This window comes from Gnatocerus cornutus, chromosome 8, assembly GCF_029298725.1.
Source record: "Gnatocerus cornutus isolate USDA-ARS CGAHR chromosome 8, icGnaCorn1.1, whole genome shotgun sequence".
Classification (NCBI taxonomy): Eukaryota; Metazoa; Arthropoda; class Insecta; order Coleoptera; family Tenebrionidae; genus Gnatocerus; species Gnatocerus cornutus.
In genome coordinates, this window is record NC_142240.1 from 13651439 (window position 1) to 13672758 (window position 21320).

The 21320-nt window shown below is 38.2% G+C and overlaps 1 protein-coding gene and 1 long non-coding RNA gene across 8 annotated transcripts in view; both read left to right on the forward strand.

The window, feature by feature from the left end:
* The window catches only part of spri (Src homology 2 domain-containing protein sprint), a 53473-nt gene that overhangs the window by 23262 nt on the left and 8891 nt on the right, over nt 1-21320 (forward strand). For 2 of the 7 annotated variants that reach the window (XM_088044470.1, XM_088044471.1), the window contains exon 1: nt 20208-20498. The exons of 4 other annotated variants lie outside the window; for them this stretch is intronic. In XM_088044470.1, the coding sequence (XP_087900596.1) occupies nt 20293-20498 (206 nt within the window). In that variant the 5' untranslated portion in view covers nt 20208-20292. Of the gene's footprint in view, nt 1-4635; nt 4809-20207; nt 20499-21320 lie in introns of those variants that run through there. One more of the 7 variants, XM_088044475.1, reaches the window with a different exon arrangement.
* Nucleotides 14754-20295, forward strand: LOC148170066 (uncharacterized). Its single transcript, XR_015770657.1, has 2 exons — nt 14754-15091; nt 20206-20295. It is a non-coding gene; the product is annotated as an uncharacterized LOC148170066 (long non-coding RNA).

The window sequence follows — 21320 nt, forward strand, 5'->3', positions numbered from 1 at the left end:
GATGATACACTGAAAGTGTTTTAGGTTCAATTTAGCAAACTTGTAGTTTTGGATGTTGGAAAGTTGACGAAGAACTGTTCCAAACTATTAGCCAGAGCAAAGAGAGGGTCGACGATAATAGAACTTCATTTTGTCTTTATGTGGAACCGGAGTGTTGGGGAATTTTTCGGATTTCGCTTTGTCGAGGCATAATTTCATCCCGGTGGCACACTAAGTGCGGCCGCAGATCATAAAGTGGGGCTCTTCACGTCATTGCGTTTAATAACTATTAATCGAAGAGAATTCGAGCTTGCTCACCCTTGATAAAAGCCGGGGGCTTGGGGATGATGTGCTGCGGGTTTTTTGTCAAAGGGTCTCATGACGGATATTTGATTTCTCAATTTCTACATCAAACCTGTCCAATTCAAAGCTGTTTCAATTCACCGAATGCAGTCTGTGGGAATTAGTACCAAAACAATAACAACGCGCCTTGACCTCATCACATTTTTTCCAAGATAATGAACTTTCGAAATTATCTTTATGTGCTATTTATTCATCGTCAAGTTGAAATTATCCGTGACGAGCCGGCAAACTTGCTTTGTTCTTATTGCATTATTATTTTTTTGAATGTGCATCACCAGAATGCGTACCGAATTCATCGTGCATTGTTCCTCTCGCGTGAAGCTGAAGATTTAGGCTCATCCCCTAGAATAATTAAAATATTTTCTGCAACTATTCCTCAGGGACATTAATCACGTTTTGGTACAGTATAGTTGCATACACGTTTTGAATAGTAAGGACATTGTCTCCCCAAGACGGGGGACGAACTTCTTGCGGTGGAAATAACAATCCCGGGTCCTTTGGAGATAAACGGTTCCATGGCGATCGCGCTCCAAGAATAATTTATGGAATTAATATCCGGAACGCGAAAGGACGAGGAGGGGGACAAGGAGACAATTAGCTCAGGTATTAATCATAACTACAATACATATAAAGCAATGGTCCAGCCGAACGGCGATAAAAGCTCCTGATTTATGAACATGGAAAGTGGAAACGTTCGCAGGATAATGTTGAATTTTAATTTAACGGAATGCCGAAATGCAATTCTGACGAGACGAGAAAAGCTCCGAATAAAGATATTTCTTTCCAATCGCAAGAATTGCGTGTTTTTCCTCGATTTATTTAGTTGGATCGTATACAATTTTCTCTTTTACGATCACGCGATTACTTTTATCGTTATTCCACGTGTAATGGTGTTTTGATAACAGGTCACTTTGTATAGATGCGTGAGGGAGTTTATCAACCCTAGAAATTGGAGTTTTTATTACGCACCTCGTTCTTTGTCGCGGAACACGAAAAGTTTTCTCATTATCCCTCGCTTAAAATCACGATTTCCCGAAAAATGATACATGTTCTAAAATTTCTAATTATATCCCAGAAGCGAACGCCTTTGGTGCAGCTTTTATTTTAATCCTGGCGATTACACGGCTCGTTGCCCCCAAACAAGAATCGCATTCTAATCGGAAAAAGTCGTTTAATATTCAAAACTGCGTCGCTGCAATGCAGTCTGACCAGAAGCCAGACTGTAAATTCCCCCACATTTAAAAATTTTTTTCTACCGTCCGAAAATTTATTATCCCAACAATTATCACGATTTATTCGTCTGGTCCTGTTTGCTTTTTTTATCGCGACCGGATTACAGGGAAAAATGGCAACCATTTTCAAGTTTAATAACCGACAAAACGACCAAATGCACGTTTTAATTTTTCCATTATCTTATCCCCTTCGTCGACGTCTTTTGTGTCGGTGTAGCCTAGATTTAATATAGCTGTAGTAATATTTTATTAAGCGATAGGTATTTTTTTCTGGAGGTGATTTAGACGCTATTGAGGGGGTAGATGGGGTATTTAGGCAGACAAAAACGCCAGGAATAAGGGTGAAGAAGTGCTATTAGTGTAAGAAAGGAGCAGGTGGTGTTAGGATACTAAGTACCGGGGTGGATAGTTAACCGCAGTTGTGCACTGCACTTTTTCGGTCTTATTTTATTTATACGGGGAAGAAAGTGCAGAAACTGATTAGCTCAAACGTAAATGGAACGTAAGAGGGGTAAGAAACTTTTATTTTATGGATTTTAGTCAAAAATTTACAAGAACTTCGTGTTCGAGTACACAACCTTTTAAAAGTTTGAAGGCGTGAAGCGAACGCCGGCCCGACAATTTATTCAATTTCTTTTATACAATCTTACAAAATAATGAACAAGATTTAATGTTTTTATTTGAAACCAGTTGATGTTGTGATAACAAAGTTATCGTTAGACTTTTTTAAGACTAGTTTTATTGCATTTAGGTTACATAAACTGATAAGTTTCTAAATATTGAATGATGTACTTCATATTTAGTAAAAAAAGAAATACACGTGCCTCTTATCATTCTAAGAATTTTGAGAGAATGATATTGTCGCGTATTTCCCTCCATCCATTTACGCGTATTATCGGTCCAAGTACAGCTTATTTATCACGTCCGCGCAAGATCAAGAAGACCCAAACCACGTCTGCAGGGAGTAAACAATAGATATAAGTTCCGGAGGGTGTAAAATCGAGAGACACCTGATCCGCCTAATGCTGTTCAAAACGCGAGCTTTTACAGATTAATTCTCAAGCACCGAGGGATTTGTTAACACCGTGGCTATACAGTTCCCCCCACACTTCCCTCCCCATAAATATGGAATTTCAACGTATGAAATATCACACCTTGTCCGAATAAGAAATATAACGCTCGCCCCGCGAAATATTACCAGAGATTATGACATAATACTAAAAGGAAAATGCAGCTCTTAATTTCAAGGGGAATTAACATTTCGCGTCTTTTTTCTTCTCCCTTCCGAAAGCGGATTAACGCTTTTGCGTGATGTGTGTGTGCGAAGTTCGACCATGTTACCTGTCGTATTTTATAAGTTTTCTCATAAGATTTGGACTGGTGCTGCGTTGTTGCTCTTAAATCAGGCGGTAAGCCATTGCACAGAAGAGACGGCAATATTTCAAGTCTTCTGCTATAATTCATTAATAATGGCAGCTTTTTCGAGAACGAACGAATCGTGACTTTAATTAAATTCATTAAATTTCTCCAAAGATATTGGAAGGGTACAAGCTTGAGCATGTAGGCAACATACTAAACAGCTGTGACGTCAGAAATACTCAAACAGTATAGCAGGAATAATGGAACTCGTGTTTGTTGCTACACCCATCATAACTCTCGCGTATTTCAACACTCCATGCAGATTGGGATTGTTTAAAGAGTCCCCAAAGGCAGTAAATAACGTTTCGCGCCCCTAAACTTGGCGCAAACTTTTGATTATGCTAACTGGAACAAACACTTGATGTCAAGGCCCATTGCCAACGCTTAAGACACTCAGCAAATTCATTTTTTTCGTTTTTTGCCCAGTCCGTTATGAAGGTGTCAGTGGGCGTTGTTTCTTATTAAGATATATTCGCGTAGGTCAAGAAACTAAGTGCAGGATGCGAATGAGGCGGATGTCGTAATTACGCATTTTGTCTAACTCGGAAAGGTGCACGGGGTGGCGGATTCTTGTTCGTGATTATGACTGTATAATAGAACGAGTTGTGAGAAATTTATATTGTTTGAGTAAAACAGACCGAGGATGGTAATTTATGGGACCGGGGTGTTATGGAAGCACAAGATAATATGAGTTATAATGGGAAATTCGTTTTTTTTTTGACGTACCGGAAATTGTTCACGAAGGTAACTGAACTAATAAAATGAAGAGACCATCAGCGATTTTTATTTTGAATTTTTTTCAGTGTAGGAAGGAGTAAATGCTCAGTTCTTAAAAAAAGCACACACGTCACCGCCTTGCTAAATATGTACGTATTTTCGTGAGTAAGTAACGTGTTCGTCATTCATTTTCTGGAGCTTTGTGTGCTCAATATCGGCATACCTACCAATTAGAAAACTGCTTCTTTGCTTAATAAAACCCTCCAATCTCCACTTTAGAAAAACCATAGCAACTCCAGCACTGAAATGAAATACACAGCCACATTTACTTAATGCCTCCAAGTCGGCGCACATTATAAGGGCCCCGAGTCCAACTTGACATGTCTTAGGATCCAGTTCTCGACTTCTTGTTTAGTGAATTGCTTTATTGCTTCCACCAGCGCCCTTTAGCCACCCTTTGTGGAAATTTGTTGTGATTTATTCGAAATTGTTACAGCACAATAATATAAAATTTACTTTTACTGCCATCCTATAGCTCATTTACGAGGTGCACCCCTCTCCAGTCGCTGCAATTGATTTTTACTTATCCTGACAAAAGTCCGGTTATATTTAGCAGTTCTGTCTCTTGGGCAGCGGCGTGCGAAGTGGTGGATTTTTCTATTTCAATTTATGAAGAAAAGAGCTTTGAACGACAGGTGTTCAACCTATTCACTCTGATAGCAAGATGCAGACTTGCAGACATTCGATCTGGTAAAAACGCAAGCAAGAAATGAAAAGTACCATTTGTCAAGAGCGTGCATTGTTGCACGTTGGAGTTTTTCCGAATTTTGTTCTTTGTTTCTGTGCGATTTTTTGTTTTTCCGGGAGTTACGCCACTGCTTGTAAATACTGTAAGGTGGGTAAACTCGGAGCCCAAGGCCGGCACTCCACATTCATTTCTCACGTTTGCAGTGTTAGTGTCGCCGGTGCTTTGGTGTGTTCGTCGCCAGTGCAGTTTTAATGTATTTATGTTTGGAAAAGCAAAGAAATGAAGATAACACAGTACACGTCCTTGCTGATGCAGACAGCTGGTTACAGACGTTCTTTCTCATCCTGCGAGTGAGTAAAAATGCAGTGTAAATGGTGGGGGAGGTCCCAGAAGCACGGAAGAACCTCCAAATTAAATTAAATAATTAACATTCAGTTGGGCACGGTAAATTTATTAAAAGCACTCCAGGGTCTGTTTGCCCGATGATATCGCGAGTTTAGTATTTCGCACTGCCGAGTGGTCCTGGATGCTGAAGTCGGAGTGCATTTAATAGCTCTCGGAAATATCGCTCCTAATCTGAGGATGTGGTTATTTTCAGTTTGTAAGTCAGTGGACTGTGTTTTAGATAAGAAAATTGTCGGAGCGGCGTTTTATTTATGATATTATAAAGCCGGGATTATATTTCATTTGCAGCAGTTTTCGAGGGAGGCTGCCTCAGAATGGACAGAGTTTAAAGAAGACATTAAAGGGATCACTGACGGGATAAGTTCCGCCAAGTTGGGATATTAAATTAACACAAACTAATTTGTAATCCTTTAAAAAGGCAGTCTTGTGGTTTATGATTCACGACACAACCAGCATTTCCAAATAATAGATGAAGTGGGTGGTGGTAAACAAACAAAATCGGTGGGTTTACAAGACGACCTTGCGGACATGGGGGATTTATACTACACCCACCTATATCCTATTTATTTATCTCACTCAATCGAATCGAGATTCGGAGAAATCGACTCAGGCTAATCCAAATTATTCCTTTATGGGTTGTGATTAAAAAAAAGAGTTTATCATCAGGTTCTTAATCTCCGGGGAACACTTACATTAATTAATTATTATTCGTCTGTTTTTTAGTTTGTCTTCAAGCGTCATGTGTTGATAAACAGTTATGTCATTAGTTTATTGAACTATTAGCACTGTTTTATTAATGAATTAATTACTCTTTAATGGAAACCGTCTACCCGCGGTATGCGCGTTTTTCTTCAGTCCAAATTAAAGTCGAAAAGTTAATGGAAGCGGTTTAGAGCCTTTTGTATCCGATACGTACAAAAGTCGGACGTAATAAATTCGATCTTGCCCTTATAGAATTCCCATCTCGTCCAATAAATGACAAAGAACAAATCGTCTATAAAAGTAGAATTTAATTTGAACTCTTGGCCAAGAATCCAATTAGAGATCCGAGTCCGTCAAATGCATTCCTCGTTAGTTAAAAAACTGCCCTGTTCAATTCAATAACGCGCCCCTAGATAATATAGATTAGTCGGCCCTTTTATGCTCCTGTTTGAGAGAGCATGCTACCTATGTTCGACCCTCTCATTTTTTATTTACTTACGTTTTCTAGTTCAGCTTGGGGATGCTTAATAATTAGACCTTACGACGTAACTAGATCGTTTTAGGAACGACAACGTCGCAAGGGAGGAAACCTGGACTTTTAACGGAGTTATTGATTTTCACCTGTAAAATAAGGGATTTGTTTGAGTTTATTTAAGGGTTGGTAATGAAGCAACAGATTACATTACCATATAAATGGGTACAGCGATGGGTTAATGATGTTTTCAAGCAGGTCATCGCAGCTTTCAATTTTCAGGAACATTTGATCAAAATTCATGAAAAATTGTTTCCGGCAACTGTCGCTTTGCTTAATTCATCGCTGGAAATTCTCGAGTCCGTGGAGAGAATTTCACGTTAAAGTTTCCTTCGGGCTCTAGTTTGTTCGTACTGAATTACTTTTTTAATAGACGAGTTATGCTTGTGCCAGTTTACATTGGAGCTCCCATAAGAGAAATAAGTATATAACCCCCTTAAGGAGCTTTCAAGATTTAGATAGACCCTCAAGTTATGGTTCTCACATGGAGTATATCGTCAAAATATAATGAGCAAGGGAGTAATAGTGCTCCGTTCATCTTAAATTCTCCATTTAAAAAAAGAAAAATACGATATCTTCCAGATCAACGGATGGGAATCTTCTTCCGTCTGGGGAAAAGTTTGTGCTTTAACGAGGCACAATAATCTGCCAACTCGATTGAACAAACTTTATCAATGATAGTCCACTCTTTTCTTTCGTGACCCCAGGTCTTATTAATCAGAAACAAAAGATTTTAGGGGGCGCGCCGGACACGTCCTCTTCATTAAGGGGCTATGCTCAATTAGCCTTTCGGTCCAAAGTCCAGATAAACTACTTATAGTGTCAGCAAAAGAGGAATGAACGGGATAAAAGCAAAACGAATGTCTCAAAGACCTAACTAACTCTGATTTTTAATTAGTTTTTCGACGCTTCGTTTGCTTGAAAAGGGTAGAATTATGAGAGGTTTCGAGAGAAAGGTATGCTAAATAGCTTCAGAGTTCTAAGGGTTGTTTGTAATCCTTTTACCGCACGGAGATTTATTGTTATTGCATCTAAGCTTTTAAAGTATACACTGAATAGGTTTAAGATTTCCGCGGGTCTTCTAGTTTAATTTGGATAATTTGGCTTAACCTTCAGGAGGGTGCGATCAAAGGATATGCGCATTTTAAAAGACAAGAATTAATGGTGAGGTGAATGGCTTGAGTGGTTTCAACCGCTTCCTTAATTATTGCGATAACTGCGGATAAATATTACGGCGGAATGTGGCGATAAAGCCGTAATAAACCTAAATTTAGTACAAATAGAAGCAGCGGAGACAGCTCAAATAGAGATATAAGCCGTTAACGAGGGCCAAAGGGTGGTTATTTTTGATCACAGCTTTTTGCCACGGTCGGGGAATAAAATAAATTTCATAGATAACGATTAGGAGAACAAATATTTAAACTGTTTTGTTGCCGAGGGACTGTCGCAGAACGAGTTTTTTTAGTCCGGGCGTGATTAATTTCCACAAATGTTCTTCATTTCGCTTCGTGCAGCACAATAAGAGCCGTATTTGTTCAAGCTTCATGTAAATATTCATAGTTGAAGGGCTGCCAAGAAGTCTGAAGTAGATTGCTCACAGCCTCAAATTCTGCGGTTACACCGCGAAAGGGTGGTGGTTTAAACACCCGGAGCTAAATCCGACAATGCTCTTTGAGCGAGCCAACGAAAACGTTTTTCTAGAAAACCGCTTTGTCCCTTGATATTTTCATTTTCTTTTGTCTCCAAACAAGCACAAATATGTTTCATAATCACCCTTAAAAAAACAGGCAAAATTTAATTTGTTTCGTCGAAATGAAGAGCTCTCTTTAAACAAGAGCTTCCTGTTTATCCCGTAATTTCTTTAATTCCGGCGCGAGGCTATTATTTGTCTAAAGCATTTTGTTACCGGCATGACTAATTTTACGGGGTTTCACGAATCTAATTATGTCATAATGCCTCTTTGTATGATTCAGGGCTTTGTAAATGTCGCGTTGACTCGTAATTGGCCACTTTTTGGAACAGATGTACGCGGCGTGTAATGCATATTTCCAGTCTAATTTTCTTTTATTTTATGAGAGGGCAGTGATTTCATTTAAACGCTTGGTTATTAGGGGTTGTCTGAGTGAAAACACGTCGAAAATGTATCGAGGAATTGCCACATTTCAATGCAAATAATTTCCCGATAAAAATCAACGCTGCAAGCTGTGATGAAATGGTTTTGCTGGGAGCGTTTTCCGGATAATGACGGATTATGTTCCAACGGATCAAATTATAATAAAATGTAGAATTTTTATTAACTAATTGTAAAAACGATCGTTGCATTTTATTGCCCAACTTTTCTCGTTCATCGGGACGTAAGCACCGGAACAAATGTGCACAGTGTCTTACATAACCGCTTAATTATGATAATTCTGCTTCTGAAAACGAATTTGTGTGCAGTTACGGCCGTTTTTCCAGTTTTGCGTCATTAAACATAGCCCACAACGTATGAATTAGCAGAATAATAATAATTGGCGTAATATTAGCGAATTCACCCACACGGAAATTACAGCAGAAACTTTCTACGGTCTGTTTTACTTCAACTGTGCAATTGTTTACACAGCTAGTTGGTGTGCAGCAACAGGGCTGGCGTCCAGTTTAATCCTTTTAATAATTAAAACAATTACGCAGAACAATAAAGTTGGTCATAATAGGGGTTGGAAAGATATTCGTAATTTTATTCAAGCGCCCTCACGTTATTAAACATATTTTTCAACCCCCGCTTCTTGCTCGTTCGAAATTGTCAAAGTGGTATTAGTTCTTGTCAGAGTTTTCTGTTTCAACCCTCGTTGAGTCGCGTACCTACAATAAAAAATGGCTTTGCTGTTTGGATAAGTTTTATAACTTCATCAAAAACAGTAGCGAAAACAAGCGCAGTTATGCACTTTTATTTACGTGCCCTGAAATTTAGATTACTTTGACAAATTTGCAGAGTCGAGGGAATTCCGGGTAATCAAGTCAACACACGATTTAATTAAAGCGGATTTTTCTTTCACCGTTGCGATTAAAGTAAACTTTAATTACAAAGAAACGAAAATACGATCGATCTCAACAAGATTGATTTCGTTGTTATCAAAGCCCAAATAAACATCAACATGTCTCGTATTTGAGAAATGCCGGTAGTTTATCATGTTTTCATCCTTATCTCGTCTTGATACGCGTCTCTGGAGAGTTACCTACCGGCAGAATTATGACCAAACTCCAGGACAGATGTAAACTTCTGTTTTAGAAGTACAACTCCACGCAATGATTTATTTTTATTGGGATTTACATGACGCTTTGTTCCTGAGATCCACCTGTTATGAAAATTGGGCGGTGAACTTAAAAGTTCCACAAAATTGGATCTGAAATATTCAATAAAGTAGACATGAGCGAAGAAAAATCCACCGACATAAATCACACCGAAAATGTTTACGCCGACTGAAATGTCGCTACGAGTTAACTTGAAGTCGTCACGATTTTTTTTCCAAGGATCGTGCGCTTGAGACGATAATGGTTAATTTATCATGGGATCTTAAGTCTGGGTCGGACTCCGGAAAATCCGGAATGAGGTGGGAATGCGACAACCGCAATTAGGATGTTTACATTTTTAACACGATTTGGAAATTCGCAGAGTTATGTGTCTCGACTTTCGCCGTCTGGTCGCAGGAAGGATCGGGAAGTTTTTCGAAAAAAATTACCCATTAGATTTTAGACTTTTTTTATAAGATTTGAAGCCGTTGCAGGACGTTTTTTGTGCGGTACTCATCTATTCATACTTTTTTGCTTCGTTCGCAGCCCGAATGTAAAGGGCCTTTTGTACAAAACCTATGCAGTCTGAGTCTCGGACTAATAGACCCCTCCGGACTTTTCTTTTTTTTCGTACGCGCATTGTATAATTCGTCGACCAGCGATGCAAGAAAGTGCGCCGGGTCACATAACCCAGCGCTCCGGAAATGGATGCGGGTGTCCGGAAATGACATCTGCGAGAGAACAGCAGCTGATTTGAATGCGTTCTGCCACAATGAGTCCGTTACAATGGCCCTTAATTCCGTCGATTGCCGATTTTCAACTGTTGAAACCCAATTAGAGACCATTGTCGTCGAGGGGCCCTGAAATTGCAGGCACAGTGGGCGTATAAAGAGCCTGAGGTGCCAAGACTTCTGGTAGTGAAGCATGTAAAGGAAACTCCAAGGCATATATTATAGAAATTTGTGATAAAACAGTGTGGTGTAGGTAATTTGCTTTGAAGGTTCTGGCTGGGTGCTCGCTGCGCTTGCTTTTTTTTTGAGCATTAGCGGCAAAAGCTCCCTGGAGTCACAAATTATATCCATTTTCGCGATATAGATTTTATGTCGGAGTTTTCGTTTTTCCCATTGTCTTACCATTAGTGTCTGGTAGCATTACTTTGCAAAGATTTTTAGAGTATCCCTCACGAGCGACTACATTATAAGGGCGCTGTAAATTAATTAAAGGAGTAATTGATTAATTAAGCAGCTCCTGTAAACATCCTTTATTAATATGAACATGATATATTCCGCAGACACCCTTTGCATTATTACATTACAGGGTGTCCTCATCCCTGCTGATCACTTTTATCCCCTCACTTCTTCAAATAATTCTATTAAAAAATCGAACTCGTCGTGATAATCCTCAGTGTGCCACCCGCCTCCATCAATTTTAATCCGTGTCCAGACTACCTAGCACGTTATAAATTATTTTTGAATCCTCTCGATCCTGTCGCTTCATGAATAAATATAGGAAATAGAAAAGATATTTGAATAGCCACAACGAATCGAGTCGGCCAAAAATCGATGAGTTATTGTTGAATGAACAAGTGACTGTGTCCCCTCATAGCACACTATTATCTGATAGGCACCGGGTCAAAGCACCGACGGCTTTATCAAAAGTGTCACGATAAAAAATGATTTTTGCGTTTAAAATATATTATTATGCAAAGGAGGAGAATAAAAGAAAACGACGAAGGGAGCCATCTACTCCCCTCGTAATTGTGAAAAAACGGCTACCTGTGTTTCAGAGATTGTGAATTACAATGAACGCCAGTTTTCGCAAACAAATCAGATTAACGGGAATTTAAGTTTGTTGTGATTGCAGTCATCACTGGGAGGCATTTGTTTGTTCAAGTGAGTCATTATCCCAAGGCAACGCGATGCGGAGATAGCGCGAGCACTTTTTTGGCGGTTTACTCTTATATAATGAGTCATTGACATCCGCAGAACACACTTCTTTACTGCATTTTCGGATTTTTTGTACAATTGAACCCGTCGCTAATTTCTGTTTTCTGTTTCAGGTAAGTTGTCGCCTTACTACCAATAATGAGCCTCCTCGCTGTAAGTAACTAAATTATTCAACAATAAAAGTCTCTGGAAGCGTGCTTTTGTCATGTCGCGTATCTTGCTGCAACCAATTTAAACTTTGTGTTGCCAAGAAGATGCCTGCAGTTGCCAAATAGCCATCGTAAATTTTAATACACATGCTCTGGATGAAATGAAACGTGCCTTGATAAAACCATACTTTTATTTCAACCCTTCTCAGCCATCGTTCGGGGTGTCAGCTCGTCGTGTTTAATTAGGCGAGACGGGATCACTTAAATGTAAATAAGAAATCTCAATTAGAAACTGTATATTAATTTGCAGGCCGTCCGTCTCGGAAAAACTCCGGATCCGAGATAATTAATTTCCAGGCGTGAAATAAAATCGTAGATTTTTGGCAACGAGAATAAATGAATTCTAAAAAAATCATGCAGTAATTAATTAAGTTGAACGCAACGGCGGAACGTTTAGAACGGTGTCTCGAGGGGAATAGTTGATCCTGTACGATCAACCGTTGCGTATGGGAACTACTGGAATGAGTTTTCTCTCGTTTCCGTCTCGTGGTGAAATTAATTCCGACAGATCAATGACATTCTTTGAGTATTTATCGTTTAGAATAACTTATTGTCGGTGTAAGGGTCATGCGGGACTTGATTGGAGGACATAAGGGGATGATGTGAAATCAATCAGCGTGTCAATTAGTTCGAGCGCTTAAATTTCTCCTGAAATTGAATTAGGTCTTTGTACCCTCGTCTCAAATAAAAATAACCGATCCGAGTTTTCATCGTAAAATTTTATCTCTCGAACTGCAATAACACCGAATTGGAAACTAAATATTTTAGAACTCTCCTCTGTCGATTCAGGATATAATTACAACCGATTAATTAAAGGGAAACGGAGAAGGTATTCTCGAATTAAAACTGGGTATTATTCAACCCTAGTGTGACGAGGGAGGTTCTACGTCTGGTTTTGGCCGTTTCATGTTTATTTATGCGAATTTGCATGAAATACAAAGTTTGCTTTGCCTCTCTTTCATTTAATGGTGGCTACACGTATTTGCATTGGCTCCGGTATGTTGTAAGTTCACCCGAACATCATTTTTAATAAAAATTTAATAAATATAAATGGGTGGAGAAAGAGAGGCAGTGCTTGAAATAATAACGAACGGTTAGCAACCCTCGCCGATTTTGTATTGTTGAAATGGAAGTGAAGTGAATTATGGGGCAAGCTAATATTTGTGAGCTTGTAATTTGTACAGTAAATATTATATTGTAAATGGCATTCGATTTATTCATGGAATCTGGATTGATTGGTTATTGTTGGGATTTTTGCGGCGGCGCTTCATAATTGGGATCGTGATTATCTAATGGATTGAGTTTTTTACGCGATATTTTATCCATTAGAATTTTCATTTATTGATTAGCTGTGCTGACAGCGAACCAAATCACGTCGGCGATTAATTTAAGAGGATTCAAGAAAATGTTAAATCCGCCGGTTCGAATTTTATCGCTTCTCTGGCATCCAGACTAAATCCAATAACTTTTGAAAAGGGCAATAATAAAAGACACATGTGGTCACACCTGAGATTTCTTAGTCCATGACTTTGAGAATTCACGAATTGCTAGTTGTTATATCAATGGTTTATTGTTGTTTTAGATTGATAGTTGCTAAATCGCACGAACCGCGAAATTATAGTATTTCAATCCTTTGTCATCTAAGAATACTCTTATTAAACTTTCTCAAACTTGAACTTGGTCCAACTACCACTCAAATCTTGTTCTTATTAAATTCTCTACTTGTGATTTGCACTCACGTTTCAATTGTCAGGTTTAATATAAAGTTGAACAAAGTCTCGGTCCCTGAAAATTTTAAACTTTTACGATTACATTGCTTAGAATTTTTTAAACAAATCGCGATCTTTTGTATGAATCTGTTAGCAGCTGGTCGCCGACAAAAAATTGAAATAGTATCATGGGAATTTTTTTGACGCACTGGACGACTCACCAGGAACTATATTAAGAACATTCTCTAAAATTGTAGCTGGTAGAATAATTTCAACGATAAATATCACGCATCTGTGGAAAAGAAGAAAGAAGAATTTAAATGTGCGAAGCGTATTAATTTAATTTTCAGTATTTTATTATATTGCTCATTAAGGTAATGAGAGCGAGCGTCAATAAAATGCAGGAAATGTGAGTGGAATTTTATGGAGTTCACTATGCTCAAATTCTGGGTGGATGGCATTATAGATTACTCAGTAAACATTTTTTTTAGTTTTTAATTTACCGAGAAATGAAAGTAGATTGATAATTTTTTGTAGAACAACTCGAATAATTATGCATAATGAATTTATTTAGTTGTAATTGCGCGCTAATAATAATAATAATCAGAGCAAGATTTTTAGGTCCGATTTTTCCCCATAATATATCAACCAGTCATGTTACTCTTAATATGAATTTAACGAGAAAATAATAGAACCTGTCATTTGGAAAATCGTTGTAACAAATAGTTTTCGTGCATGATAGAGACAAGGATTTCCGGGAAGTACAAAAATTATTCGTATCTAAAAAAATCATCGGTTATCTTTAAATGCATCAACATTTCACCATCATTGATAAATTCTGTTGATTGATATCCGTGAACTTCATTAGAAACGTCCACAGGTTTTTCCGAAAAGTCACAATATTGAGAAGTTATATTTTAATTCCGAGATTTACGTAATTTCATCGAAATATTGGCAAGAAATTATTATATTTGGTTTTGCCAGTGTAATTATAAATAACTTATTTTGGGCGAAAACATGAGGAGACTTTTTCGTCTTGGCACTTGTAAAGAGCCGACCAAACTGTGTTGTTATAGGAAACTGTAACAGACTGTTTTGTCACCGCTTTCTCTCTTGACTACAAAAACGTCGTGACCAATCTTCCGGCCTTAAAAATATCATAGGACTTAACACAAATTGGTCTGAGTGCAAAGGATAAAACTGATTTTAATTAAGATTGTGGTATTCCTCTCAGTGTCTAGTCAGTACCAGACGACTTAAATAAAACGTGGGGTCCCCCTCTTTGAATATTGATTATTAGTCATATTCCCAGTCTTAAACCGAACAATTTAAACCACCAGTGAGTGTCTCTGCATTCCTTTAATGTCCGTTAATAAAAGAATTCCAAACAATGATACGATTATGCGGTATTCTTGCTCTTCGTCATTCTCCTATTACTTAATCATTCCTGCATTGTTTACTGTAACAACTTCGAACAAGGTACTATGCTATAGATTTACAGCATTCTAGTCCATTACCCTACCGTTCCATCACCATTATGGCCCCATTTCCATTATCTATGACCCATCTAATCTCCATCACGTTTCCTGCTATCAATCCGGGATCGAAGAGTCATCAATTAACCAAACATAATCCCTGTTATCATTCTGCGCCCAGGTTGCAGTGTACAATTACACATAGACCAGTTCACTATCAGAGTCGGGCACGCGCTTGTCTGTTTACCGGACCGACTCCTGCTGCGTGCTCTCTCCTGCTTTGCCGGTTTTCTGCAGTTCAGTTCGCGACTTGGTCGGCGAAGCAACGTGCTATTGTTGAGTGATCGGTTTGTGACACGTTGTGAAGTGGTTGAATTACCAGAAGGTATGAGGGAGGTTTTGAGCTAATTGGAGAGGTTGCTGAAAAATTAGCTCGGAACACGTTTTGAATACGATACACCCACGACAGATCCTTTTTTTTCCCATTTGTCTCCTAATTGCATTTTCATCTGAGCGGCGAAACGGCTCTTTTTTTGGGAATTAAATCTGAGATAGAAAATCTATCATCAATCAAGTTCGAGGAATTGACCGGATTCGCAGCAAAAACAACAATTTCACAGGCTCCACTTCAATCAAATTGAAATGAGTTCCCCTAGACCATGAATTTTTCATTCATAAGTAGCTACTGATGTGATAGTGATGCACTGTAATAAAAAGTAAAGTGGCTGTAGTTTAACAGCAGGCTCAAGGCCTTCAAGTTTGTAATAAACTTTGAAAGTAGCATTGCAGACGATTGACCGAGGACAAAATCCATCATTTAAATTTGACTCTTTTTAGTTGCTCGTTTAACCCACATTGTATCGCCTCACAAAAGCTGCTTGCATTCATTATTCACTTTCGTTGGCTATTATGAATTTAAAATCACCCAAAACGTGCCGGAAATGAAAAACTATCAAATTGCAAATGTTGTCGGCGACATCCGCCCAGTTGCACCCTGTGTAATTACAAATACAAATACGCCGAATTAATTTCGTGTTCTGAAAATATTTTCTAATGCACGTTGACACGAAGCTAGGTCACCAGTAACGAGCTCTTTATTTTTATGCGATTAGACGTGGAAATTAAATTTCACCAAGTTTTAAAATGACCAGCGCTTATGGATTTCACCGGCTTATCTCGAACTGCATTGTTAGCTCCCAAAGTAGAACATCGCGCTCATCGAATGAAAGTAGACTTGAAAACTATAAATACGATCACTATTAATAAAATGTCACGACGCACCTGTTAAGTAAGCTACCAATTATGTAAACCTGACGCTTATCTAATGAGTTTTTTCGTTTGAATTAATCAAGAATCTCCTTTTTCGGGCGTGAAAAATTCAGAAAGTGCGTGGCGACCAAAGTGGGTTAATTGCAACACTTTTACTATTTGACACCGAAACAATACGTTTTGAAAACACGAATTCTCGTAATTATCCCTCAATAGTTTGAGTAAAAGTCTGGGAGTATTGTCCCGGTATGTGAAAAATAATAAGCTGCGAGCTTCGACAAATTCAATATATCGCTGAACGCTCCTCTTTGAAACGGAGCTTTGAGAGTGCTGCAGGCTTCCCACCCATCATGTATATTTTATACCCTGAGGGTTGTTTGATTTATTCGGTACTTCAAAAGATCCAATCATACACCATCTTTCATGGTCCGTTAGACTTGTTAACATTGCATTATTTGGTGGCGGAAGCCCCGGAAAAGCTCTGCTCTCTAATTAAATGCGTTTACAATAATGAAGAAAAGCATGTGTACTACCGTGAAAATCTGACACGTATCTATTTCCTGCCGCAATCTCGCCTGAATATCCGGTGGTTGTGTATATTTAACCTGGTAAAGATTCAGATCAAGAATAAAACGAAGGTCGGGGCGCAAAATTTTCGAAGATTTAGAGCAACGACCTCTAAAACAGTTAAGTTTAATTAACGTTTCTCAATGACACATCTCAATTAACGTACGCGCATTTAACAGAGCTTATCGATGTTGTTCTAGTTCGAAATCGGGTCATCATCCGTCGTTACCACGTTTTTCCCCTTTTATTGTTGTGTGAAAGAAACCGTTTTATTGGCCCGGAGTTGTAAACGTGGTCTGAAAACGGCAGTAACTAAAAAATTCAGGGGAAAGTTAAAACAACAGCAGCTACCGCATTTCCCACATTTCCCTTTTTACCGGATTAAAATTTATGGTTGTGCCAACTTCTCAACACTCGTTTCATTGTTTACCGATAGTTGCACCATTGAAGGTCACGCGTTTTATCATCACTTTGCAGATCAAAGGAATTTTGAATATTAAAAGTCCACTCGTCGCAAGCGTTATAAAATTTGCTCATTTTCTCCTTTATTGTTTCCTCTTATCCTTTAGATCTTCGTTACTTGCGCCTGTTGCATGAACTTTTCGTTCACTAATTGAGTTTCGCGAATCCTCTTCCGTCTCTTCGTCATTCAACCAGATCACGTAAAGCCATAAGTAACCGTCAAAATAATTAATCTGTCTCCCTGTATATAAATGGGCCAGTATGTTTTTGCAACAAACAAAGAACGTCGCCTTCTCATACAATTAATTTTAATTTAGTTTCATCAACATTCCATTCTCTGGGTATGTTGCGCCACGATTTGTTTTCTTTGCGTTTCTGTTTGTTGTCGTGGAAGAAAAAAAAGGTGCCAAACCTACATCCATGTGAAAATTTTTTGCCGGTGACGTAATAGAGTAAACGGCAACACAGCCACTTCATGGTTATATTTCCATTTTCAAGTTGGAGCGACGACCTATGACTTTCACTATTATTCACACTCGATAAAGCAAAATTCCGGAGCCGGAATCGAAAAAGGAAACACTGAAATAGTTGCAAGAAAAGTTCATTAGCGTGTGGCATTTGTTCTTTATTGACTTATTGCAAGGAATTGATCCGGTACAATTAGGGTTCTTCACAGAAGTTGCAGATAAAGGATAGGATCTGCTCCGGGCACGTTGACGCCCACCTTGAGTTATTGAAAGTTGGGGGTTGAACAGCAGGATTTTGTCGAGGGAGATAAGAAGGAAATTTGATTTTTTTGCTATCAGTGGGTAATTTCACGTGATTTGTTGTGTTTATACTAAACAGGAGTTGTTTATTGATTGAATTCTTCACTGATTTAATGTCATAGCAAAAGCTCCTTTTATGGATATGTGGATTTCGAAACATGTCAAGAACACGTGTAGTTCGTGCTGAGAGGTGCAATATTGTGACGGAAAAACTTTTTATTGGCTGAACTTTAGAAAGGAATTGCTCGTTTTCAAACGGGAAATGCGGTTAGCTTGGGAAAATTGTACTTGATAGAACCGGTTTACGAAATAACGCGCTTTTCCGTGATCAATTGATTGGTTATAATGAAAGTTTTTAATTTAACTTGTCTAAAATCCGGAGATTAAATCTACGAAAGATTTCTGAATAATTTTGCAACTGAGCTATTAATTAGCTGCTTTATTTTCTGTGTAATTGTTGTATTCAGTTTACTGCAATTATACTAATTGCGGGAATACAGTTCCACTGAATGGGCCGAAAAACTTTGATGTCTCTATTAATTATTCATTGAATAAGTTAACGATGACTTTCAGACCGCAAACTTTTTATTTATTTCGCTGTTTAGACCTCATTTATCTTACTTTTTCAGTGGTACGGTATGGAATTAGATTCGTATTAGCACCAAAAACAATAATTACATTTTATTTTTAGAAGTCAATATTTACTCGTGTAATCTTCTATCAGTAAGAGTTCAATGGTTTTAAAATCTATTATATCATGATTGCTGCTAATTTTTTGCCGTTTCTTGGTGTTACAAGATTGGATTTCCCACAACATTCAAATTATCTTCTTTCGGTCAGTTCAAATATTTATTAGTTTTTTTTGATCTAAAATTGTTATCCAACTCTGCTTCATTTTCCCAAGTTAAGTTAAGTAGGAAACACTTCGGGAAATCTAATATGTTTTCTACCAGTTTTTAACCTATCATAAACTCTTAAATCCACCGTCGTAAAAACAACATTGCCCGGAATTCACTCTAACATGAGGACTGCTCGATTTCCTGCTAATACCACACATATTTGTGAGCCTCAATTATGCACATTCATCGATTAGAACCGTCTCGATGTGCCCAAAACATTTAGTTGAGCCAGAAATGTTGTGTAACCACAAATCATTCTAGAAATGTAGTTTGCTCATTTATTAAATTAGAGCCATTATACGCTCGACGGTATTTAAACAGTCGATGTATTGTAACTGCGAACTTTATCAAACAAACAAAAAATCGTCATGTTGCTTCGCTATTTTAACAACCGTTATTCGTTCAGGAATGGCTGCAAGCGCAAATTGCAGCGCTATATCTAAATTATTTATCTAATTAATCCTGCCGAGTTGCAGTATAGAAGTTTTCTAAAACTCGTTGCGTCGTGAAAAGCAAACATTCCCTGAAACTTTTAAATGTACGCTTAATGTATTAACAAAAATCCTCGGTATGTTCAGAGGCCCCAATTAAGCTGGAAAGTAACCTCAACACATTAAAGTTAAAGGTCAAAGAAAGTGTATTTACTTAAAATGTCAAAACTTGCTTTTCGTGTTTCTTGAGAAAACAACCAACGCGAATTTAATTGAGCGGGAATTTCACCCTCCTTATAAAATTTTTCTGAAAGATAATAAAGTCGCTTTAATTATTCCTCTTTTGTTGCGTTGTATCGTTGAGATAAAATTCCCGATCGTTAAATCGACAATTTCGTTGCATTCAAGTGGAGGAGGAACAGTAAGTTTTTATTAGATTGTTACTTTTGGAGCGTTCGTTTGATTGTGCGGGCGATAGAGGGTGTCGTTCGTTAATTATACCATTAGTGAAATCTTCTGCAAACAAAATTATTCACCTACAATAAACGACAGAGTAATTAATTTTACGTGCACATTCTCAGTTAATATCAAAGTTTGAACGGTTGCATTAATGGGAAAGTTTATTAATCTAGCGGAGTCGGTGTAATTACAGTGCTCGCACCAACATGGTCTCAAGTTAATACCCGGAGACTTGTATATACAGCCGTGGCCAAAATTATATAAAGGAATGTCGTCGCAAAACTATGAACTATGACCACCTTTGTGCATAATTTGCGTTATGAGTCTCAGAAGGGAATTCCAGCTTTGATGTCATATTTGGCTCGTAAAAAAAAGCCATTACGGAAATTCGACAACAACACATCAAAATAAAAGTTTGCGTCTTCGGTCATCACATCTCGCTAAATCTAGCTTATCGTCGTTTCGGATCCATCCATCCATCACCCTCGCATCTTATCTACCCATCAACAGCTTGCACACTTACAACAAATGATAGTAAAGCTTTTATCAAACGTCAATAATCCCAGTCCCTCTTCCACCCCGTTTAATCTGTTCCGGGTGTATCGCTCAAGTGCAACACATTGGCATCCCTTTATCATATCGCAGGCACCACGAGGACGTGAGTGATGTGAGTACGTGACGCCATCGCTCCCACATTTATGTCCAGTGCTGTCAGAACATGTAGTTTCCACCATGTTACCCGAAACTATACTAGACAACGGTTTACGAAGTCCCAACAACAACACGGGACTTCCCAGGACACGGGGCAGTTTGTGTCTGAGTCCCGTCACGGGAACATCGGTTGTCGACAATAAAAGGAGGAGTTGGTGTGGAACACCGACTTCACAGACACAGTTTACGTCGAGGAGGTACGGCGAGTTGGGACACTTCAAGCCACGGTAAGATGGATGGTGAATCGATCGAAAGTGCTGTTGTAACTGTTACCAAGCTAATTAAGTTTGTGGGGAAGTAATTGGGGAAAGTATGGGATTGACGCAGATAGTTGAGAAAGGAGGACTGTGATCTTGACTTTACTGCCAATATAAAATTACGAGTTTCTCAACCCGGACTTCTGTGGTTATGAATATTTCCGGACTTATTTTTCAATTTTTCACTCATCGACAGCGCTCACAATAGCTCCGGAAGTGCATCCATTCGTTTCCGACTGAGCAAGTCAGACGTTTTGAAAATTGCCGTTTTAAACTACATCTGAATGACTAATAGGTATCAATGATGTAGAAGTACTTCAAAAGCTCCTCAAGCTTTGACAGGAAACTTCCTAAGAAGTTCGTTTTAGTAGTAATATTTCATACTGGCAGCAGGAAATTAAAGGTAAATGGAAAGGTGCGGGGAGAAGAATCTGCATCCACTTCATTGATTTTACAAAAAGTTTTCCTAAACAACATTTATGAGCTCAGAAGATCGTTTTTTCTTTTTTTAAGCAATTGTTGGTACAACTTTCTCATGCACTCCCACACGCGCAATAAAATAAGCGCTTCATGCACAAGTGTTTTTTATTTCTTTTCTTAGGAGCTATTTAAATAATTTTTCTTTCAATCCGTAATCATAACTAAAATCAACACAGGTTAAATAATGATGTGTTTTTATTAGGTGTTTACTTCCGATAGGATTTGATATTTTAAGATTTTTATTATCTATAAAATCGGGGCAATAACCCGGGCAATGACTTTTTTCATTTTTGTAAAACTTGTTTAAATTGT